This window comes from Emys orbicularis, chromosome 16, assembly GCF_028017835.1.
Source record: "Emys orbicularis isolate rEmyOrb1 chromosome 16, rEmyOrb1.hap1, whole genome shotgun sequence".
Lineage (NCBI taxonomy): Eukaryota > Metazoa > Chordata > Testudines > Emydidae > Emys > Emys orbicularis.
In genome coordinates this window covers 15997368-16022387 of record NC_088698.1, presented here as the reverse complement: position 1 = coordinate 16022387, position 25020 = coordinate 15997368, and the positions used below count along the sequence as shown (strand labels likewise).

Sequence of the window (25020 nt, the reverse complement as noted above, 5' to 3'; positions counted from 1 at the left end):
CTACTCCACATGAATGAGTTGGCAAAATCTAGCCTGTAGCTAGTTATGAATTCATAGTGTATATATGTGTAAGTGTGAACCAGAAACATTAAGGAAATGTCCAGGACTACATGGTTATGCTTTAATGTCAATCTTAAATTAATATTTGTGTATTACGGTAGTCCTTACAGACCCTAACTGAGAGCTTGGCACCATGTGCGAGGCATTGCAAATATATAAGCCCTAGTTATGCAAAGACTTGCACACATGCTTAACTTTACACACTGTGGGAGTACCATTTAGTACCACTGTGGGAGTACCATTTAGTACCACTGTCGGAGTACCTTCAGTGGGACTACTGAGAGTGTAGAGTTACGCATGTTGCAGGACCATGACCATAATATGAGAGAGAGACTGCTCCAAAGAGCTTATATAATCTAAACAGACAGGACAGACAAAGCAGGGATGGGAAAGAGAGGTGCAGAGAGGAGAGCATGACTTGCTCAAGGTCACCCAGCAGGTCAGTGGCAGAACCAGGAACTGAACCCAGGTCTCCTAGACCAATGCCCTATTCAGTGGCCTGTGCTGCCAGCTTCCTTTATACCAAGTGGAAGCACTAATCCTCAATAGAGACAATACAGATTTGCCAACCCCAAGCAGTCAGATTCCAAAATGTCATGTGATTTTATAAAATAACTTTGGGGTTTTGTTTACCTTCTGGTGTCTAAGTCTTTAGAGTTCACGTTTTCAGGCTTTTTTTTTAACCTACAACCAAGAGGGTCGAAATTCACTGTTTTAAAAAATGAAAGCTGAGACAACCCTATATTTATCTGATTCCAGGACCCAGGGTTATCAGAATCACAAATATAGCAAGACTCATAATAAAATTGTCAGAGTGTGACATCACTGAATATTTTCTGTTACAAGTTTCAAAAAGTAGCTTCCCTCCCCCCTTAGGTCTGTTTTTAAAAACAAACACAAACAGTATTATCTCACTCTTTCAGAACTCTAGCAGCTGAAGGGATTATACTCAAATTTTTTTTTAAAAATGTTAATTTTTAGGCAGACACCAAACTTGGAAAATTTCAGCCCAGATGGTATTTTGGAAAGTTCTAAGGGTGTGAAATAGGAGATTATAATGGGAAATATTTTTCAGGCTTACTCTAGAGGTTGCTTTTGGTGACCACTAGAACTGTAGAATTGTTTAGCCAGTGACTCAGGAGTTTCAGGCAGCTATTGTGGAGTCCAAAAATATGATAAGAGCTTCTATTTCATTGCCTAGCAGGCAGTGTGCAAGGCTGGAGGCGTGGGAGATGAGAATGGAACAAATACACCAAGCTCCATTTATCCTCCTTTCTGCCGAACAGTAGTGGTGATGAGTGAGAGATGCATCACCATGATGAGAGAAGCATCACAGCAGCATGTCATGCCATGATTAATCTATGGCTCTCCGTCACCCTGTTCAATGACAAAGGTGGCTTTCTTGCTCTTAAACATTGAATAGCACTATGTAGTGAGACGAAAAGCAGATGATGTCAGTACAGCAACGTTTAGGGGCAGCAACAGAGTGAGCAGACTGTGTTGAATCATTTATTTTGTCATGTGTTATGAAACTGATTCCTATCTAATCCATGCTGAGTGAAGCCATTCCCATGTTGATCAATATGGTTTCCCTAGAACACTTGAGCAACTACTATGTCTCAGTCCTCAAGAGTCTGTGTCTAGTTCCCTTTATAGCATTCCCAATATGGTGCCCATCATGTTTCTTTATTTTTCCATACATGTCCCTATGTATGTCCCTTTCAAGTCAGTGTTTTCTTATATGCATATTGCAAATGTGTACTGTTATGCACAGCCAAGCCTGATCAAACACTGGCCTATGACCATCTGTTTCTTTTATTTCTTTGTGTTGATTAAATCTGTGCAGATTAAGCAGCCTTTTGGCAGCAGAGAGTAACTAAGTAAAGCTATGTATTAGTAAAATAGTAGTGAGCTAAATAGGAAACTAATTACTTCTCTGAGAACATAAAATATGTATATATTGCACACTAAAACACAAGGTAAAAACTATTTAAGATTGCAAAGTCAAGCATTCAGAAGTTGGGAAATACCAAAATTAAGGTTTCCTGTGCTGCCTTAATTCATATGCATCTTGATAGTCTTTAATTCTTCTTTGAGTGCTGGTCCCTATGCATATTCCGCACGTGGGGTACTCATGCAAACCATACGCCTGAGTCCAGAAATTCTTCAAAACAGTGTCTGTTGGCCACACGTGCACAGTAGCTTTCCTTGTGCTCCCAACTCAGGGCATAAGAGGTGGTATGGGTTGACGCTTCTCCAGTTCCTTCTTATTGCTGCGTGGCCTGAGTTGGAATCGTGTCCACCTTCACTCTGTTGTATAACCTGCAAAAGAAAATATTTGTAAATAGTTATACATTTTAGCTTAGTAGTTAAAGCTTATAGTTAGCATAGAGTATTTCTTTCCCCACAATTGGGGAGCCCCTCCCTGGCTCTGGGGCTATGTCCAGAGTCTTGGGATTCACGGATTGTGTCTCCCACACTTGCTTCTTCTCTATCAGTGATGAACATCAGCGGTGCCTGTACTGCTTGGGTGAGGTGCACATATCTGCAAAGTGCAATATCTGTTGCTCCTTCCCATCCAGAACTTGAGAAGCCTGTGAGCTTCACCGAAAGTACCTGGTGGAGAAGGCTATGAGGCCACTCTCTTATCCGGACCAGAGAGAGGCCCCTGTGCCTGGACCACAATTCACTAGCAGTGCCCCTCCAAGCATATGCCTTGGAGTGGAGCCTGCAACATCTAAGCCCAAGGACTCTTCTTCTAAGGCTCCCCATGAGAGTAGAGTGGACTCTCATGGAAGCAAGGACAGAACTCCTTTCAAGGACTGTCCGTAGGAAGTGCGTTTCCTCCCTGAGCCTGTCCAGATCAGGTGAGGGACCCTAAGGGACCAGCTTTTCTGAAGACCAGGGGTCCAGGGCCCCCTGGGAGGTCGCGAGCAGGTTTCAGGGGGTCCACCAAGCAGGGCCAGTGTTAGACTCACTGGAGCCCAGGCCAGAAAGCCAAAATCCCATTGTGCAGAGCTGAAGCCCAGGGCCCTGAGCTCTGCCACCTGGGGCTGAAGTTGAAGCCAGAGCGGGCTTTGTGGGGCCCGCTGTAGCCTGGAGCCCCGGGCAATTGCCCTACTTGCTACCCCTAACACCAGCCCTGGCTTTTATATGCAGAAAACCAGTTGTGGTGGCATAGGTGGGCCATGAAGTTTTTATAGCATATTGGGGGGACCTCCGAAAGAAAAAGGTTGAGAACCCCTGCCCTACACCTAGATCTGGCGTCCTCAGTGTCCTCCTTCAGTGTGTTCCCCACTTAGCACAGAGGATCAAAGTTGCTATAAAATACATATTTATTATCTCTCTGTAGGTAATACGGCAAAATTGAAATTTCATTTTAAAATAATCCAGTGGGCTAGAGTTGAACATTTTGAGGTAAAGGCCTCTTGCTGAAACAGCCCATCTGCTGTTCTCTTATCTCTGAGATCATAAGATTAGCTGGTGTTGGGGTTCTTCTGACAGACATTAAGATTTGTAATTAGTTATTTTTGTGTCTTAAAATAATACAGTAATCCACATATACCAAAGTAGTGTGCAAGCTGCTAATCAGTAAGATTGATGGTGATGAGATTCTGCCTGGCAGCATAAAGCTAACCAAGAAATGTTTTGTATTGATCCAAGTGCGGGAAATCAATATTGCATTGTGATTGAAATCATCACTTATGCTGTGATGGGCTACAGAAACAGAGCGTGCAATAGGATTGGAATCCAAAATTTCCTGTGTGTGCATCTGAGATCGCTTGTCAAGATCTTTGTGAAACTTTATGTGGGTTCCGGAATGGCAAAGATGTTGTTTGATATATAACTTACTGAACTGAAGAAAAGCAGTTAAAAAAATTTCTGGAGATAAGCTGACTTTTCTGTTGATTTTAAATGCCTTAAATGAGCAAAGATGCAATGCTGTTCTCTTTACAGCATAAGGGCATTCCTGTTTCTTATTTTGTCACTATTTTCCTCCCTGTCTTTTTCATTCAGATACAGTATGTTCCACTTTGTGGAGACGTACTTAATCAGATGGTCACTTTTATTGGGACATGTGTGCCAGGGAGCTGAATTAGTCTAGGGATAGTGTATTTCCAATAAATGTTGCTTAACTGGAACATTAATTCTACTTAGTGGAGATGCATTTAGCTACTGCACAGGATTTGCTAGTGTTTAACCAGGTGTTAAATTCTTAGCTTTGGTCTTACAATGTAAAAAGTTGCTAAACAAAGATAATATGAAGAAATAAAGATTAAATGCAGTGGATTTCAGTTTTATTCTTCTATTTTTATTTAGTATAGTGTTTTATTTCATCTGAAATCTTTCAGGTTTTTTTTCTTGTGGTTGCTTCTTTAGTCAAGATAATAGACCATCCACTGAGGTGTCTCATTTAAAATGGGTTCTATTGTATTGGTAATTATATCAATGCATGCATAATTACTAGATCGTGCAATAGTCTCCCAAGGGAAGTAGTAGAAGCCTCATCCCTGGAAATGTTTCAAATTAAATTGCAAAAAGAACTAGAAAAGCAGCATGGTGCAATAAATTGAGTATGGGACTGAAAGCCAGGAGACCCTGAGTGCTTGGTTCTGACATTGACTTTCTGTATGACCTTGGCAAAGTCACTTGAATCCAGATTTTTAAACAGTGATGTACTTTTTGTCACTTCTATTTGCAGATGCACATAAACGTGTGTATAATTTTGAGCCTCAAATTATTTGCGGGCACAGTTTAGGTCACTTAAATATTTTGGGATGCAGCTGTCCAAATAACCTATACTACAAGGTCAAAAAGGGAGCCCTGTTTGAGAATGGGCTGAAAATCAGGCCTTTAGTTTCTGGTTCTTCATCTTTAAAAAGTGATAAAAGTACCTGCTCTCCCCCCTTACAGGTGTATGACGTTCAATTATTTTTTTATTGGGGATAGGGAAATGTAAAGCACTTACATGCAAATGGCTGTTAGAGCAGAGCCCAAACCAAAGGGATGGATTAGTTATCTAGAGCAGGGGTAGGCAACCTATGGCATGTGTGCCAAAGGCAGCACGTGAGCTGCTTTTTAGTGGCACTCGCATTGTCCGGGTCCTGGCCACCGGTCTGGGGGGCTCTGCATTTTAATTTAATTTTAAATGAAGCTTCTTAAACATTTTAAAAACCTTGTTTACTTTATATACAACAATAGTTTAGTTATATATTATAGACTTATAGAAAGAGACCTTGTAAAAATGTTAAAATGTATTACTGGCATGTGAAACCTTAAATTAGAGACAGAGTACTGTGGCACCTTATAGACTAACAGAAGTATTGGAGCATAAGCTTTCGTGGGTGAATACGCACTTCGTGAGACGCATGTGGTCACCCATGAAAGCTTATACTCCAATATTTCTGTTAGTCTATAAGGTGCCACAGGACTTTTAGTCTGGATCTGTAAAAAGCGACAAACACGGCTAACCCTCTGATACTTAAATTAGAGAGAATAAATGAAGACTCGGCATACCACTTCTGAAAGGTTGCCGACACCTGATCTAGAGTAAAATTCCTTCCATCTCTAATTGCTCTGTTTCTGGGCAATTTCTCATATAAGCAAAGAATATGGAATGTGATTCAGTAGAAAAACACACAGTATTGGTCATTTAATAGTAATTCCTAGCTGTAGCCATTTTTGCAGGTTCATACTTTTTTCAGTTTAGTTTTCTGTTGTTTTAAGGGGTCGGTTTGGAGACAACATAGAAGAAAAGAGGGAGAGACTAATTTCAAATCTCCCTAATTCACCGTGTAAATAGATTTTAGGCTCTGGCTGGAACCTGGCAGCTCTGCTTAATGATGACATCTTGACTATCTGAAGAGGAGCCATTATTCTACAAACACTGATTTTTAGATCTTTTGGTACCATCTGACCCATCAAATATGCCTGAATGCTTGGCTCCGGTACTGACTTATGGTGTTACCATGACCAAGTCACTTGGGTCCAGATTTTTAACAGTGATGTAGCTTTTGTCACTTCAGTTTGCAAATGCACATAAATGTGTGTATAATTTTGAGCCTCAAATTATTCGTAATTTAGCTCCCTTTCTTTTTAATCTTCTATCTACTAGAGACCATTTCGAAGATCAGATGCTCATAGCCTTCTTATCCATTTCCAGTAGAAAAGAAGAGATTTTTTTAAAAAAAATTTCTTTGACCTTGTTGCATGATCATGCTCTCCAACTCCTCTGGAATCTAATTTTTATTCTAGCTGCTTTCAGTAACCCTGATACCCGTTTTCTGTCTCTCAGCTTCATCACTTTGCACTCTCTGGTAAATGTCTTGTTGATGTCAGAGTATCCTACCCAGCTTGTAATATTGTTGCAGTGGCTAAATAAAATGCCGCCCCAGGGGGCTATAAATGACTTATTTCACATTTCTATACCTCCGTTGTTAATAACCGATAAAACATCTTCGTGTAAAAGCAACTGTAGCTTGCAGTTTCTAAGCTTTAAAAAAAAAAAAAAAAAATCATGTCAGCCCTCCGGTATAAAAGCAGTTAGAGGAAACATTTGTTGGTAGGCTGTGTTGATTTCAGAAGTAGAATGGTCCCTCAGAGTGCTATGTTGGCAGATAAATCAACCTGCCCTTCTTCGTGACGGGGGAATCTAGTAAATTTCCATAGTTCTTTGATAAACTGTATTTCCCAGATGGTTTCTTCCTCCTTTTGAAGTAAGTTGGAAGCTAATGTGTAAAATGCTTTGAACTTTGTTTATGAATATAGTATCCATGATTGGGGTTGGAGGAGGAGGAGGATCTTCTCAACAAATATTAATGGCAAACTGTTCATTTAGCTGCTGTAACTTGTTCTGTGTGTCACACTAGGGTTGCTATTGCATGTTGTTTGTGCTGCTTTGTTTTGCTCCTCCTGAATCTGGGACTGACAGGAATAGTAGAAGGGCTCTTCCCATCTCTGGGGGCCATAACTGTCCCCTGTATGGGCTGATCTCCCATTGCTTCAAAGGGATTGTCCTGCTCTCTTTTTTTAAAAGGAGGTATTTAATTCTACGCTGGGGCAGAGGGAGGCACTCAGACCAATCCTTTTTCCCCCATGTACGCATCCGGGTGGGATGGTCTAATTTGAGCTCTGGATGTCTGTTTCGGGTCTCCTGGTGTGCTTTGGTTTTCAGTGGTCACCTGGTGGGATTGCGAAAGAGCTTTCCCAATCCCAAGGATTTTTTTGCCTTCCCCAAAGCACCTGGCAGGCTTGTGTTGGGTTGATCACTGTTTATGTTTGTGTATTTTCTGTGCTTCAGTTTTGTGGGGCAAGTGTGCTAAGGTAGAAGGGGTCACTCAGTGATCCCCAGTCCAGAGGACAGGGCTGAGACCTGCAATGGTGAGCATGACAAAACTGTTCCCCTTCAATGTTGTGTTCTGCTTGGGTCTTGAGTCCTCTGATGAGGACACGGTGATTTGAGGTAACTGGCTATTTATCAGAGCCTTATGGCTTCAATTGGAAGTGAAGGCTAAGGTAGCTTCCCCTTCTAAGGTGGAGTCTGTATGACCAGTGATTGGACTGCAGTATCGCCAGGAAACTGCCTGAAGAGGTGTTATGCTAAGTCTTTTCACTTACTGATGCTTGCTCAAATAGTTAAAGAAAGTTGTGGCTGACATTTAAACCCTACCAAATGTGTGCTGTGTCTGATTTGCTGTCTCTGTCCGTATCAGTAACATTTTACAGAGCACACAGCACAGTGGAGGAGTATCTTAGAGCTACTCAAGCCCCTACTGATCACATGACTTGTGCATTTGTTTCTTTAACACAGCAAATAAAAGTTAGAGCAGAAGGAAACACTGACTGTAGTAGGAACAAATTCTCTGCTTCTGGAGAGCTAGTGAATAAAATTGACAAATTAGGTTAGCAAATTAGATGCCCTGTTTACCTTAGATTGTGTTTAGATAAACTGATCAATTGCTGTTGTACTCTCAAGTGACAAACAAAACTGGGCTATGAATTGTTCTACAGATGCCCACTGTAAACTGTGCTTGCTACTTTGTCATTTTAGATCATATTCCTTAATGGTAGCACTTTGAAGAAATGTTTTTGAAAAGTGAAATTTAGATGTCAACTGAAATTCTGATTTATTAAAAAAAAATGCTTTTAGCAAGTACTAAATAGCTATTTAAAATAACAGGGTTTTTTGGTGTGATGAGAGAATGTTCGTTCTTCTGCTGTTGTTTTTAAAGAGCTACTGTAGCTTTAAGTAGCCAGATTAGGTAATTGCTTGATATAGTTTCATTATCTAAGATGCTTTTTGTTTGTTTGAATCTCTGTGTATCACTGTGAGCCTGGTGAAATGCTCTACTTCAGGATGCCCTGTTTGATGCTTATCCCTTGCATATGTCATCTCACCTCATTGGAACGTCACTGTTCTCTCATCATTTTAGTCAGTATATTGACCTCAAGGCATCTGCCCACTGCATGATTGGATTGATAAGGTTTTGGTGAGATCACCATGTAATTTACATGAACTATAAGCCCTGCCTCATTCCTATTTAAAAAACAAAACATAGAGCTGTCATCCTTCTCTGTCGCCATAGCCCATCTGTTTATCACAGCACTGAATCGGATGAGAAGGCTGGCAGGCTGTGGTGCTAGTGGTGAATAGATGTATTTAAAAACCCGCCTGTCCTGTAGGACATCCCATGGTGAGTTCCACTGAGTAACGCTGGGTTCCTGTCAGAGACAGTACTCCCTGCAGCAGAGAGAGAGCATTAAGATTCAAGGGCTACACAGAAGAGCAGCTACAGTAAACATGTCTGATCTTCAGAGAGTGGTGGGGACTGTGGGAGGAAGAGCCCAGTTTAGAAATTCCCAGTCACCCCATTACATTTCTTGTAAAGAAGTGATGCAGGAGAATAGCCTTGAAGAAATACTGCATTGACAGAAATGCCTTAACTAAATAAAACCTTCAAAAGCAAAACCAAATCTGCCTTGCATTTTAAAAAAAAAACACTGAAAAATTGCAAGCTTAGTTTGAAGTCTGAAAAATTTATTTCACCAGTTCGTGCTTCTTAGTAGAGGGAATTCTGGCATTGGAATGATCAGATGAAAGCTGTAATGTAAATAATAGAATTTTAATTCACAGAACCAACTTCTCATTATTTCAAATTATTACTGCCTGGACACAAAGCATTAATGAGCACATTTTGTGGTTGTGCAGCTCAATGCAGCTGCTACAGTGCAGCCACAGCTTTAAGAAGACAAAAACAAATAACTGGAGTGGTGGAATTAGCAGTAAAAGAAATTATACAGTTGTGTGAATGACGGCTTGTGACTGCTTAGTGTGGAATTTCTCTTTAAGACACATGCAGATCCTGAAGGGATGGAAGGTTTTGAAATTATTAGCTCTTCACATAGTAAAGCCTTCTTGCTTGCAGTCATAGCAACAACTTAGAAGCCCCAGTTCCTTTTCCCTTCTACTGTATCTTGGCAACAGGGGCACAGCATGTTTCTAATCTATTTCTAATTGGCTACTTAACTGTCCAATAAGAATGACTTTTAAAAAGATAGCAACCCATTTTTGCTGCTGATAAAGGAAAGCTGCAGACTGAGAAAGTAACCCGGCTTGGTTACTTATCCCTCAAGTCTCTGGGTACAATAAGACAGATGGATTTTGCCTGGTTTACGTCTATGCTTTTGGCAATGAGAAAAGTAAAATGTGATCAGTCAGTATTTATAAGGTATTACGTTATTCAGCTTGCTCTTTTAGTAGGACTTTAGATTTTTAAAAATGGTTTCTTTTTTCTTTTTATTTTTTTCTAGTATTTTCCCCTTGCTTGCTTGCACTGTCCATCTTTTGTCCCTGTTCCATTTTTACATGCTCTTTCTTAGGAACAACCAGTTTTTCTCATTCTAAAATCCATCCAGGCCCTGTAGGTGGTGCAGTGACAGCAGTCAGTATGTGCCACTACAGCATCTAGTTTGCAGACATTTAGGTAAGCTGAGACTAAACATGTTTTGAAAGAAATTAAATCTCCATTTCCACATCAGACACACGTGTTCCCTGCCAGCTAGCAAAGGAAGCAATCAGGTCAGTTTCTAGGGCAGTCAGCCTTCAAATCCTTTGGAATAGGAATCTTGATAAGAGATCAGTGCTTGTTTTGGGAGGGAATTTTCAACCCATTGACAAATGCAGATATCTGACAAAGTACCTACAAAATATACTGAGAGGTTAGTCTCTAGGGATGAGACTCATTTTACTGTAAGCAGGAAGTTGCTAAAGATGCTGGTCAGAGTTTGGAAAAGAAGTATACCCTTCCCTAAGGTCAAGGACAGCATGCAGATGGGCCACATGTTGACTCATTTTTGTGGCCCTAACACAATCTGAGTTGTTAGCCCTGGGAAATCCTCCTTTTTTAGGCTGTCTTTAATGACCGTGCTTCTGGGGAGAAGAGCCCTGGATCAATTTTACATTTGTCCTCTAGAAGTGTCCTTGTATCTGATTAAAGAAAGCAGTTGGTCTGAATACTTGAGAAAATGTAAAATCTAACTTTTTTTCCCCCCCTGTTGCTGTCTTTCAAACCTGCATAATTACACAATGAGAGGGCAATATTACATCCAGCTTCTGGAGACGAGTGAATGCAAAAGTTGTAATGGACAAATTGGAATTATTTTTTAAGTATTTCCGACCTTCCACCTATTACAAAAAGGGCAAAGAGGAATTGTCTATTGATAATGGTGCCTACTTGGAACAACTACAAACAGAAATACTAAAGAACTCATTGTCCACTGTGGAGGCTCTGGCAATAATAATCTTCCGATGCACTTTATACACTAGCATGTACCTTGAAAAATCAAATGCCGTGAATGCTAGCACAGTAGCTGATCATGCAAAGAGATTAGGTGAAGCAAAGTATATCACTGAAAGCCACATCAGGTCTTAGGGCTGTAGCTTTGGCGTTCATCTTACCACTGCAAATTTAAGCCAGTGTAGCAGTGACCCAGTAGTAGATACTAACTATGGAACTGTTTGATGGCCTAGTTAAAAATGTATGTGATGGTTCCAGTCTAGTTATTAGTGGACAGGCCCACAAAAACGACTATCCCAGTTGGCTCTCTTGTTGATAGTCTTTGCAGAAAGACCAAGGATTGAATGGGCATTGAAGCTAACCAATCCTCTCACCCTTAGAAGTGTCACACTGGAAGGAAGCAGTATGGACGAAGCTTGTGCCTGTTCTGTGAATAAGCAGAGGGATTTGCATTCCGGGACTGTCAATCTGGCATCTTTCACAAGCACTAAATTCACTAATGAAAATAAAAAGTGTGTACTTTATGTAGTACTTTCACCTATCCTTGATAAGGGAGCAAGGGCGGCCCTATAGACATTCAAAGAGTGGCCATGATTGCAGCCGTAATGTGGAAGGTGACTTCCTTATCCTGAATTCACACTCCCCACCCATTCCTATCCCCATCCTTTGTCCCTAAGAGCACGATGATGCTAAAAAAAAAAAAGTGCTTCGTTTTTGCTTGGCAATTTGAGATCTCGCGAGTATAGTAGCTCTTCAAGACAAACCAGGCTGCTGACCAGAGATTCTAGGCATGTTGTATTAATTTAGATTCAGTATATAGGTCAAAGGTTTTAACATAACCCAGTTATGTTAAACAGTATTAAATAAGGTTCGGGGTTTGATATACAGAGACCTCTGCCTGCTTAGTACTATAGTGAACACATTAAAAATCCTTTTAACATTTTATTAAAGATAAAGGAAAGGAAAAAACAGTTACTTAATACTTTACATTTCAAGTACTTTAAGGCTTTCATTTTAACAACATCCCTTGTTCCCTTTCCCTTTAGCTGGAGAAAGTTTTAAAAGGAAATCCCCCTTGTTTTGACAGTCTTTTATATCAGTGGCTCTCAACCTTTCCAGACTACTGTACTCCTTTCAGGAGTCTGATCGGTCTTGCATACCCCAAGTTTCACCTCACTTAAAAACGATTTGCTTACAAAATCAGACATAAAAATACAAAAGTGTCACAATATATTATTACTGGAAAATTGCTTACTTTCTCATTTTTACCATATAATTATAAAATCAATTGAAATATAAATATTGTGCTTACATTTCAGTGTATAGTACATAGAGCAGTATAATCAAATCATTGTGTGTGTGAAATTTTAGTTTGTACTGACTTCACTAGTGCTTTTTATGTAGCCTGTTGTAAAACTAGGCAACTATCTAGATGAGCTGATGTACCCCCGGGAAGATCTCTGCATACCCTCAGAGGTATGTGTACCCCTTGTTGAGAAGCACTGTCTTATATGGTATCAAAGATGGTAATAACAGTCCTGTTGGGGAAGAGAGAAGAAATTAGTTGAGATGGGCTGGAGCTGTTGTTGCTGTTTAAAGTCTGATCCTGTTTCATCACAGGTGGTGCTTGGGATTCAGCTGGAACCAGCAGAGGTGGCAGTGTCTTTTGGTCCCTCTCTCTGGCCTGGTCTGGTTAGGAAAGAATCAGGATGATGAAGGAAGGCCTGGGGTGGCAGCCATGATTGCTCCACTAGCCAATTTGCCCCCGTCCTCAAAGATACTTTAAGGGTTCCAAGATGGAGGGATGGGGGGAATAAATCATCTGCTCATTATTTTTGTCTATCAGTTAAGCCTAGTGTCTGACACGTCAATTTGGGTTCACTGATTTCTGGTTCTATGTTTTTCTTATTTACCAGACGTGATCTTAACACAGTCCTTGAGTTATATCAGTAAGACTTTTTGTTTGGACTAATTCAGGCTTTCCATCTCCCTTTTGTATCTTTTCCCATCAATGTTTATTGTTATAAGACTGTTATTAGTGACACTTTATGAACTTTCACTCACTTCTTATAGTTAAACTCAGAACTAGGGTGCGGTTTGTGGCCCAATTATCACCACAGGCTTCAAGCTGTGATTATCAGTAGGTTTTGAAGAAACAAGGTAACCATTGGGGTCTGCCACATGATTGAAACTAGTGTTTGCTAATGAAAACCTTTTATTGGTTCCTGTACAAAAAAGCCCACCATAAATGGCAACAGTAATGTTGCTAAGATACTGTTTACCTGCGGAAGTGTATGTCTGTTGTATGATGCATGAGGTGCCATGGGAACCAGTTTGGTAGCAATTATTTAAAGAAAACCTTGCAGTAAATGGTTCTTATATAGTAGCTAGACTGCTTTTCAACAGCTGCACACACAAACCTAGTTTCTGAGAACAGATATAATAACTGGAAACCCATTCAGAGAGATGGGTCAGCACAGGTCCTGCTGTGAATAAAAAATTCATTAGCAGAAAAAGTATTTTTCATCTATATTTTACAGAGCATGTTTTTCAAAATAAATACCTAATTTATGTGGCAAGTGTCTTATCAACATTCTGTGGATTGATTATTGGTTTAAAACAGTTTGGCACTAAATTCCATATTCCCTCTGGGGCTTCAACTTTCAGCTAATTTCATTTTCTTAAAAAATTAATTACAGGTTGCCTTATTCTCCCCCAGAGAACTAATTAACGGTTTCTCTCCAAAGAGTTTTTTGATTCTCATGAGGAGTACTGCCTTAGGCTAAAAGCTGCCAATTCCATTTCTGATTCAGAAAGGAAAATTTTCTTTTTAAAAATGCATAAACCTCTCTGCTCGTAATATCCTTACAGGCATTTTTCATTATCCGTAGCTTTTCCATTCTTGATTCTAATACAGCACTCTCCATTATGGTATTTTCTGTTACACACAAATGATTCTTCCCTGGTCAAATTTTACAAGCATATTATTTTAAAGTGTGTATATAACTTCAAAAATGTTTTAGATGTACTATAAACATTAAAACATATATAGACCTTCCTGTTTGAAATTATTGGTTATGTATGACATAAGCTGCCCTCGGGATGTTGCAAAACATATGATTAAGTATCAGTCTGTCATAAAACAGATATTTTAATCTAATAATAAGCTACACTGCAAAGCTGAGATCAGAGTTAGCATTAGATTGAATTGAGTCTAGCTAGTTAGTCTTCCACTGTAGCTGGCTGCTTCATTTTCTATATGTTGGGTAGATTTAAGAGGAAATATAGTACAGCCTTGATTATCCAGATGTCATGAAGGACAAAGAGTGTGTGGCTAATCAAGGGAAATTTCAGTGTAATTAATAGACAATGTGGGACATGACCCTGTTTCCAGGTAACAGGCAGTTTCAGGCTCTTGAGATTTAGATAACTGAGGCTGTACTGTAGCACAGTTTCCCTTTGGGAAAGGGATCAGAGAGATCATTTAATCTTTAAATGTGTTAAATATAGTTCTTTTTTTTTTTTTTCTAGAATGTGCGAGTGTGCCTTATTTTTGTAATAATGTTTTAGACGTTTTATGTGCATGACTGAGGGCAGGTCTATGTTACAGCCTAAGTCGATATAACTTACGTCGCTCAGGGGTGTGAAAAAGCCCTCCCTCCCACCGACATAGCTTCTGTTTCTTGCCGAGGTGGAGTAATTATGCTGACTGGAGAACTTTCTCCCACTAGCATAGCGCGTCTTCATCAGATGTGCTACAAAGACGCAGCTGCATCTGTGCAGCTACACCAGTGTAGCGCTGTAGTGTAGACTTGCCCTGAGTCTTGCCTCTGTCACTGCTGGAGCTCTCAGAGCAACATTACAGATGAGCCATACTGGTGTCATGTCAATGCTAAATGCATCAGTTTTATTCAGAAAGGTTCCAACTCTTGAAACCTTCTCTCTACTAATTTACAGAGTCTTGTGCTCATGCTGGGGGCTTATCATCACATGCAGAGCGCAATAAGAATACTTCTAAAGCCTATTACAGCTCAGCTTGTTTAAGACATTCTTCTATGAAATTGGATTCGTATTATTTCCATAATTTACAACTGAGGGGGGAAAGCATGTCCAAACTAAGACAGGCTGTTTCTCTACTTATGAGGGATTCCATCATGGCACTGCAGAAAAGAGAAACTATGTTGATAAAGGAAAGACAAGTATTTGGAATATCAGAGATCATCTGTGCTGTAGTCTTTTACTAAGTGCCATGGTTGAGGATAAATCTTTCATTCACACTGTAAAAGCAAAGGAGAAATCTGCAATGTATCTAACGTAACTGGCTAAGAGTTACTTTTAGATTGTGAAAATAAGTCGTCAGTTTCTTTGAACCGATTAATATAAAATAAAGTGACTTTTGTGGTGCCAGTCTAGTTCTTAGTAGTCGGGTGCCTCTTATCACAACACAACAGTATCCTAAGTGGCATGATTGTGTTCCCCTTTTGTAATTGTTAAGCAAAGATGTCAAGGCCTAAATGAGCCTGAAGAATGAACCACTCTTTCAAATCTGGAAGTAGTCCCATCAGAACAGGGTTGAGGTATGTTGCTGGGACTTGTTAGGGATAAGTAGATGAAGTTGGTCTCCAGCATTGTCCTCTTTATTGTCATTGACTTCACTGGGAAATATTCTAAAAATAAAACAATACATAATGAGACTAATGTTCAGCATCCTTCCATGCCCCTTGGGAGAACTACGTTTCACATATTGCTGTACAGTGTGTCTCTCTGATATACAATATGCTCTTCTATAGGATTTTGTTGTTGTTGTAAACTAGTAGGAACTCTTAATCAGAGTCCTGACTAATTAGTCCTTTGTAACAGGCACAGATAAAATGCGATCATTTTAAACAGTGTAGTCATTGATTTTACTTCTAAAGATATTGCTTCATTAAATACCTAATCTTTTTCAGACACCCAGAGCATGTGAAAACTTCATCAAGCTATGCAAGAAGAACTATTATGATGGAACTATTTTTCACAGATCAATTCGTAATTTTGTGGTGAGTATTGAACAAATGCTACAGAATGCACAATAGGTTTTGTCACCCTCATTCCCCCGAAATAGGAGTTGAATATATTAGATGTGTTAATTTAAAATTCTAGTTACTTCCTTGGGGCAAGTAGGTGTACACTAGAGATGGTCATGAAAAATGTATCTTGAAAACAAGGATTATCCTCGCATAGTGAGGGCAAGATGTATAAATTTGATCACCTAGCAGCTGTCACTGAAGAGGACTGTCACTCAGAGCCTGATTCAAAGCCCATTGAAATGCCTGATTGGCCAGACTCCCATTGTCTTCAGCAAGCGTTGGATCTGGCCATTAGTGCATAGAGCTCAAAACTCTGATCTGGGTGGGTAATATCTCAGCCCATTTAAATCCCATTCAGCTGACACTTGGTTTACAAGATACATATTTTTACATCCAAAGTATCTGAACTTCATTTAGTGAGGTTCACAGCCCTAGCTGAAACAATCAAGAAGTCAGTTTCTGAGGGACTTCTGGGACTGATCTCTGTGGTTTGTTATACAGGTGTTAGAGAAAACCAGCTAACTCTTGAAGGTTTGTTTGGGTTTTCATTGAACTGGAACCTCCCGGGGGAACCTGCCCCAAGGTGTGCCCTCTCTCCATACAAGTCATGGAAATCCACCTCCTTTCTTACCTCTTTGGTTGAGGACAGCTGTTGGAGAGGAAGTAAAGTATGCTGGCTTGGGGAGAGAGGGTTTCCCAACCGAAGACTCAGTCCTACAAGGTGCTGAGCACTCTGCTCCAGTCCATCAAATCACTGAAGTACATGCTTACAGTTAAGCATGTGAGTAGTCCCATTGACTTCTGTGTAACTGCTGTCATGATTAAAGTTAAGCACGTGCTTAAGTACTTTGGATTGGGGCCCAGAGTGCTTAGCATTGTGTAGACTCAAACCCAAGTGAATAACCTCAGCCTGTGTTTGTGAACTTCTATAAGCATGGGTCAGGTTTCATGAAGGCATCAAACCTTAATCTCACAGCAAAGGTTTTCGGAACCTGTTTATTTAAGAGACTCGTTTAGTGACCCATTCTGATATTCTGAAAAAAACCATGTTTTATAATGTGAGATTTAATTTTGAAAATTAAAACAAAAATTTAGTTTTGGTTACTAGCCATGCCAAGTAAATAGTTCACCTGCTGCATTTTTAGTTTTGAATGAATAATTGTTTCAAATGTCACCCTTGTGACACCTCATTAGTATGCCAGCTCCTTAAAATGCATGGAAAGATGCTGATTTGCATAGGTCTTAAAATCAAACCATTATAATGATGCTACTCCCACTCAAACAGTTTAGGGCAGTTTCTTTCAACCTTTCCAGACTACTGTACCCCTTTCAGGAGTCTGATTTGTCTTGCATATCCCCAAGTTTCATCTCACTTAAAAACTACTTGCTTACAGCACACTATTACTTGAAAAAATGCTTACTTTCTCATTTTTACCATATATTTATAAATAAATAAATGTCAATATAAATATTGTACTTAAATTTCCGTATATAATATATAGAGCAGTATAAAGAAGTCATTGTCTGTGTGAAATTTTATTTTGTACTGATTTCACTAGTGCTTTTTATTTAGCCTGTTGTGAAACTAGGCAACTATCTAAATGAGTTAATGTACTCCCTGGAAGACCACTGCGTATCCCAAGGGGTATGCGTACTCTTTGTTGTAGGGTTACCAGATGTCCCGATTTTATAGGGACAGTCCCGATTTTTTGGGTCTTTTTCTTATATGGGATCCCATTATCCCCCACCCCCTGTCCCGATTTTTCACACTTGCTGTCTGGTCACCCTACTTTGTTGAGAACCACTGGCTTAGGGCATTGCAGACGTTCCCTTAAATAGAACAAAATATTGTAACTAGTTTTGCAACACAGGGCTTGTCTATGCTACCCGCCAGATCGGCGGGCAGCGATCAATCCAGTGGGGGTTGATTTATCGCGTCTAGTATAGATGTGATAAATCAACCGCTGAGCGCTCTTTCATCGACTCCGGTACTCCACCAGAACGAGAAGCACAAGCGGAGTCGACAGGAGAGCGTCAGCTGTCAACTTACTGCAGTGAAGACACTGCGGTAAGTAGATCTAAGTATGTCGACTTCAGCTACGCTATTCCTGTAGCTGAAGTTGCGTATCTTAGATCGACCCCGGTCGGTAGTGTAGATAAGTCCTTACTTTCTGAAGCCCACTGAAATCAATGAGAGTCTTTCCAGTGACTTCAGTGACCTTTAGATTGGATCCTGTGATCCTAAAAAAAGAAAGTGACTTCACCATTTGGCAGCACTGTGTTCCTAGGTTTATGTTTGATATCAAAATTAAAATGGTGCTTTCACCATGATTTTTAGCTAACTTGCACGCTCCCTCTGCTGACTTTGGAGCAATAAAATCCAAAATATTGTTTTTGTATAGGTCCTACATAAACAATGGATATCTTCGTTGGTTGGCTTCATTTTGGGATTGTTCTTACAACTCATAAAATGAATATAGTGCCAGAAAGATGGAAGCGAGTGCAGAAAGCTCTTTTTTTCTTGCTGGTGCTTTGATTGCAAAACTAAACACTTTCAAACTTTAAATGCAGTGCATCATCAACTAGGTAACTTAGGGCAGAGCAGGTGATGGAAAAGATATTTTTCCATTAACCTGTACAAGACACAGTTCATTTATTATTCCTTGTTTGTCCACAGGAGTCCTGTTATTGTTATAAACCTGTCACTCTGCTAGATGATTTTCCAGGAGCATATGACAACCAACTGGTAAAAGAAGCCCCAAACTAGTTGTAATAGTTTTCTGTTTACTAGCTTGCCCCACACACCATTTAGAAGTAAGAAAAGTTGAGCAGAATTTCTCTTTTGTGAAAATATTTTATTTCTCGTATCTAAATATTAGGCATATTTTACTATAATATACTATAGGATATAGTATTGTTTTGTTTTTAATTCTGCAGATCCAAGGAGGTGATCCTACTGGAACAGGAATGGGTAAGAGAGAGAGAGTGTGTGTGTGTGTGTGTGTAAATACAAAGTGCTGTATAAAGATGTGTTACTGGCTAGTTTGTATTGAGAGAGAGAATTTCCATGAGTCTTGTTCACAGTTCAGTGTGCTGGGATTGTGTTATAAGAAGGAAAAAATATTATGCACTAAAAGAAGGTTCTCTCTTTATTCCATATTAATGAAACGTTAGAAACCTACTGAGGCCTAGTAAGTGGCCAAATACTGTTCATTCCCCCAGAATTAATCCCCTTGTTAGGCCCTGCCTCTTCCCTTTTTGTTTCTAACTTCTAGGGATCACTTTGTTACTACTTTTTCCTGCCTGTTCTTCTTTCCTAGCCTCTGTGATCTAGATACAATGGTGATAGCCGCTGTAGAGATGCAAATAGATTAGAATAGACATATGAGAGTTGCTCCTGCTACTGCAGTGAAGGCTCCTCCGGGCATTGACCATCCTGTTCTGTATAAAATACATTATGAGCTTACCTGCTGCTGTAAATTGGCTCTCCGCACACCTGTACAAGTCAGTTTTGCCTGCTCATTACCAAATGTCATCCAGCCTTCACAGCTGCTTGTCAGGCAGGCCCCAGGAGTTCCCCCACATTCTGTTCTACTGCTAAGTTACACGTGTGCTGCTTACCCGTACACACACAGTGTATTCCTGTGCTCACACAATCTATTCATCCAAAGGGATGTCTATGTAATTGTTAAATATTGTAGTATGTAGTATTTACTTATCAATTCAGATATATTTGGACTGGCCAAGACTCTACCCCTAATGAGCATAAAACTTAATGAAGGATTATGCAACTGCTGGATCAGAGTGGTTAGGGATTCTGTGTTTTGAGTGCTGAAGCCCATTGAAAAGATCTGTTACTTATTATATGTTTTGTTACTCTTGGACTGTCTAGTGAAATATGTTCTGATGTCATTAGAAGATGACTATTGGTTTGAAGGTACCTAAAGGCATAATTAGGAACATCTTTAAAAAAGAGAAATGAAAGAAGTGCTAGGGGACTATAGAGGTACTTAAATGGGGTAGTGCTGTACCCCAGTAGCCTTTCACTTCTATAGGCAGGAGTTCAAATCTTGTTGTGGAATGAAAATGGACTTAGTGGTGTCATTCTAAGCTCCATTTGTGCAAATCATAAAATTACCATGAAATGCAGCACAATTAACAATCTGTAGAAGAGAGGTCTAAAGCTGGCAAAGCAGTTACGTTGAAGGTTAGGAATGAGTTGCAATTTTGAATGAAAGTTAAAAATTTAATGCAAATAAGCCAGGGGGGAAAATCCGTAATGTGTATCCTTTCATTTTAGAAAAGAGTTTGATAGAAGGATGGAATCCCAAACCAGAAAGAATAGTCTCTGATTTTTTTTCATCTTGTTTGCTTCTATTTACTTCATTTTAATTGGATCTGAATCTACTATAGACCTAGGGGTCCTGCCTGAGTTTATAAAGCCTGTAGCAGTTCTCATAAAACTGTCAGTTTATACCCAAGTGGCTCTGACAGTGCCAGCAGCTCTTCAAAAAGTTGCTCTAGTTCAGGAGAATCCAGACATTGCAGAAATCAACATTTCAAATAAAGAAGCAACAAGACCACCTGCGTAGTCTCTACGGTCTCTACCCAGGCCTTTTCCCTGCACAGGGAGGATGGACGAGAACACCACTTGCGCCTCAAACTCCTTTATCCTTCTTCCCAGAGCCACGTAGTCTGCAGTGATCTGCTCAAGGTCATTCTTGGGAGTATCATTGGTGCCCACGTGGAGAAGCAGGAAGGGGTAGCGATCCGAGGGCTTGATGAGTCTCGGCAGTCTCTCCGTCACATCGTGAATCCTAGCTCCTGGCAAGCAGCAGACCTCTCGATTTTCTCGGTCAGGGCGGCAGATAGATGACTCAGTCCCCCTGAGTAGGGAGTCCCCGACCACCACCACCACCCTCCTCCTCCTCTTGGGAGCGGTGGTCGTGGAACCCCCATCCCTAGGACAGTGCATCTCATGCCTTCCAATCGGAGGAGTCTCTTTCTGCTCCCTTCCCTCAGATGTATCATCTACTCCACTCTCCGCATTAGTATCTGTGGAGAGAACATGAAAACGGTTGCTCACCTGTATCTCCATTGCTGGTACATGGACGCTCCTCTTTCTTCTTCTGGAGGTCACATGCTGCCAATTTTCTTCACCGTCCCTTAGTCCCCTCTGCGCAACCTGCTCCGATTCTTCAGAACGTTGTGCCTGTAGAAGCATCTCCTGACGTCTGTCCAGGAAATCTTCATTTTCTCGTATGCAACGCAGGGTCGATACTTGTTTCTCCAGACCTCGAACCTTCTCTTCCAATATGGAGACCAGCTTGCACTTTGTACAGACAAAGTCGCTTCTGTCCTGAGGAAGAAAGACAAACATGGCACAGCCTGTGCAGGTTACAACAACTGAACACTCACCTTCCATATCACCTTCCTTTTAAGAGCTTCCTCAGCTGTTGCAGCAACTCACAGAAGCCCGCGAGATGTAAGGCTCAGTGGGCTCTCCGCAGGCGAACTCCCAGGCAAACTCCCTCTGTTAGCCTCCGCTGTTTGCCGCTCAGCTGGTTCGCTGCTGACTGCCTTTTTATACCAGTCAGGCCCACTCAAGGCCCACCTGGAACAAAGCACTCCCAATTCACACTGTTCAAACAATCAAGCACACGGTCAAACTGACAAACTGTCCCCTGCAACAGACACTCAGATACTCACCAACACAGCCCACCTAATGCAGCACATAGTGTACCTCCAACAGACACTCAGATACTCACCAACACAGCCCCTGCAACAGACACTCAGATACTCACCAACACAGCCCCCCTAATGCAGCACTTAGCGTACCTCCTCTCTGATAGATCCCAGGCAAACTCCCTCTGAGAGAAGGCTTTGGATTCTTCAACCATGGGATGGTGTTCCAAGAAGGAGTGCTAGGCAGAGATGGGCTCCACCTAACGAAGAGAGGGAAGAACATCTTCGCAAGCAGTCTGGCTAACCTAGTGAGGAGGGCTTTAAACTAGGTTCACCGGGGGAAGGAGACCAAAGCCCTGAGGTAAGTGGGGAAATGGGATATCGGGAGAGTGCAAGAGGGGAGGACTCCTGTCTCAGACTGAGAAAGCAGAACAATCAGCAAGTTATCTTAAGTGCCTATACACAAATGCAAGAAGCCTGGGAAACAAGCAGGGAGAACTGGAAGTCCTGGCACAGTCAAGGAACTATGATCTCATTGGAATAACAGAGACTTGGTGGGATAACTCACATGACTGGAGTACTGTCATGGATGGATATAAACTGTTCAGGAAGGACAGGCAGGGCAGAAAAGGTGCGGGAGTTTGACTGCTCAGAGCTCCGGTATAAAACTGCAGAAAAACCTGAGAGTCTCTGGATTAAGTTTAGAAGTGTGAGCAACAAGGGTGATGTGGTGGTGGGAGTCTGCTATAGACCACCAGACCCAGGGGGATGAGGTGGACAAGGCTTTCTTCTGGCAACTAGCAGAAGTTACTAGATCGCAGGCCCTGGTTCTCATGGGAGACTTTAATCACCCTGATATCTGCTGGGAGAGCAATACAGCGGTGCACAGACAATCCAGGAAGTTTTTGGAAAGTGTAGGGGACAATTTCCTGGTTCAAGTACTGGAGGAACCAACTAGGGGCAGAGCTCTTCTAGACCTGCTGCTCACAAACTGGGAAGAATTAGTAGGGGAAGCAAAAGTGGATGGGAACCTGGGAGGCAGTGACCATGAGATGGTCGAGTTCAGGATCCTGACACAAGGAAGAAAGGAGAGCAGCAGAATACGGACCCTGGACTTCAGAAAAGCAGACTTTGACTCCCTCGGGGAACTGATGGGCAGGATCCCCTGGGAGAATAACATGAGGGGGAAAGGAGTCCAGGAGAGCTGACTGTATTTTAAAGAATCCTTATTGAGGTTGCAGGAAAAAAACATCCCAATTTGTAGAAAGAACAGTAAATATGGCAGGCGACCAGCTTGGCTTAACAGTGAAATCCTTGCTGACCTTAAACACAAAAAAGAAGCTTACAAGAAGAGGAAGCTTGGACAAATGACCAGGGAGGAGTATAAAAATATTGCTCAGGCATGCAGGAGTGAAATCAGGAAGGCCAAATCACAATTGGAGTTGCAGCTAGCTAGGGATGTTAAGAGTAACAAGAAGGGTTTCTTCAGGTATGTTAGCAACAAGAAGAAAGTCAAGGAGAGTGTGGGCCCCTTACTGAATGAGGGCGGCAACCTAGTAACAGAGGATGTGGAAAAAGCTAATGTACTCAATGATTTTTTTGCCTCTGTCTTCATGAACAAGGTCAGCTCCCAGACTGCTGCACTGGGCAACACAGTATGGGGAGAAGGTGACCAGCCCTCTGTGGAGAAAGAAGTGGTTCGGGACTATTTAGAAAAACTGGACGAGCACAAGTCCATGGGGCCAGATGCGCTGCATCCGAGGGTGCTAAAGGAGTTGGCGGATGTGATTACAGAGCCATTGGCCATTATTTTTGAAAACTCATGGCGATCGGGGGAGGTCCTGGATGACTGGAAAAAGGCTAATGTAGTGCCCATCTTTAAAAAAGGGAAGGAGGATCCGGGGAACTATAGGCCAGTCAGCCTCACCCTCAGTCCCTGGAAAAATCATGGAGCAGGTCCTCAAGGAATCAATTCTGAAGCACGTAGAGGAGAGGAAAGTGATCAGGAACAGTCAGCATGGATTCACCAAGGGCAAGTCATGCCTGACTAACCTAATTGCCTTCTATGAGGAGATAACTGACTCTGTGGATGAGGGGAAAGCAGTGGATGTGTTATTCCTTGACTTTAGCAAAGCTTTTGATAGTCTCCCACAGTATTCTTGCCAGCAAGTTAAAGTAGTATGGGCTGGATGAATGGACTATAAGGTGGATAGAAAGCTGGCTAGATCGTCGGGCTCAATGGGTAGTGATCAACGGCTCCATGTCTAGTTGGCAGCCGGTTTCAAGTGGAGTGCCCCAGGGGTCGGTCCTGGGGCCGGTTTTGTTCAATATCTTCATTAATGATCTGGAGGATGGCGTGGACTGCACTCTCAGCAAGTTTGCAGATGACACTAAACTGGGAGGAGTGGTAGATACGCTGGAGGGTAGGGATAGGATACAGAGGGACCTAGACAAATTAGAGGATTGGGCCAAAAGAAACCTGATGAGGTTCAACAAGGACAAGTGCAGAGTCCTGCACTTAGGACGGAAGAATCCCATGCACTGTTACAGACTAGGGACCGAATGGCTAGGAAGCAGTTCTGCAGAAAAGGACCTAGGGGTTACAGTGGACAAGAAGCTGGATATGAGTCAACAGTGTGCCCTTGTTGCCAAGAAGGCTAACGGCATTCTGGGCTGTATAAGTAGGGGCATTGCCAGCAGATCGAGGGACGTGATCGTTCTCCTCTATTCGACATTGGTGAGGCCTCATCTGGAGTACTGTGTCCAGTTTTGGGCCCCACACTACAAGAAGGATGTGGAAAAACTGGAAAGAGTCCAGCGGAGGGCAACAAAAATGATTAGGGGGCTGGAGCACATGACTTATGAGGAGAGGCTGAGGGAACTGGGATTGTTTAGTCTGCAGAAGAGAAGAATGAGGGGGGATCTGATAGCTGCTTTCAACTACCTGAAAGGGGGTTCCAAAGAGGATGGATCTAGACTGTTCTCAGTGGTACCTGATGACAGAACAAGGAGTAATGGTCTCAAGTTGCACTGGGAGAGGTTTAGGTTGGATATTAGGAAAAACTTTTTCACTAGGAGGGTGGTGAAGCACTGGAATGGGTTACCTAGGGAGGTGGTGGAATCTCCTTCCTTAGAGGTTTTTAAGGTCAGGCTTGACAAAGCCCTGGCTGGGATGATTTAGTTGGGGATTGGTCCTGCTTTGAGCAGGGGGTTGGACTAGATGACCTCCTGAGGTCCCTTCCAACCCTGATATTCTATGATTCTAAGACTCACTTTCATCAGGCCTACGTTTTTTAAAGACCTTAACTTGGTTCCAATCAGAAATAAAACATATTTGAAATACTTGATGTGACAAGAGCTGTTAGAAGTGCTAGGCTCCTATAGGACTCTCAAGCCTATTTTGTGTGTGT

At 41.5% G+C, this 25020-nt stretch overlaps 1 protein-coding gene across 1 annotated transcript in view; it reads left to right on the top strand.

The window, feature by feature from the left end:
- Positions 1–25020, top strand: part of PPIL2 (peptidylprolyl isomerase like 2) — a 136879-nt gene that overhangs the window by 61294 nt on the left and 50565 nt on the right. Inside the window, exons 13-14 of the mRNA XM_065417536.1 lie at positions 15806–15895; positions 18863–18896. Coding sequence (XP_065273608.1) covers positions 15806–15895; positions 18863–18896 — 124 coding nt within the window. The remainder of the gene's footprint in view (positions 1–15805; positions 15896–18862; positions 18897–25020) is intronic.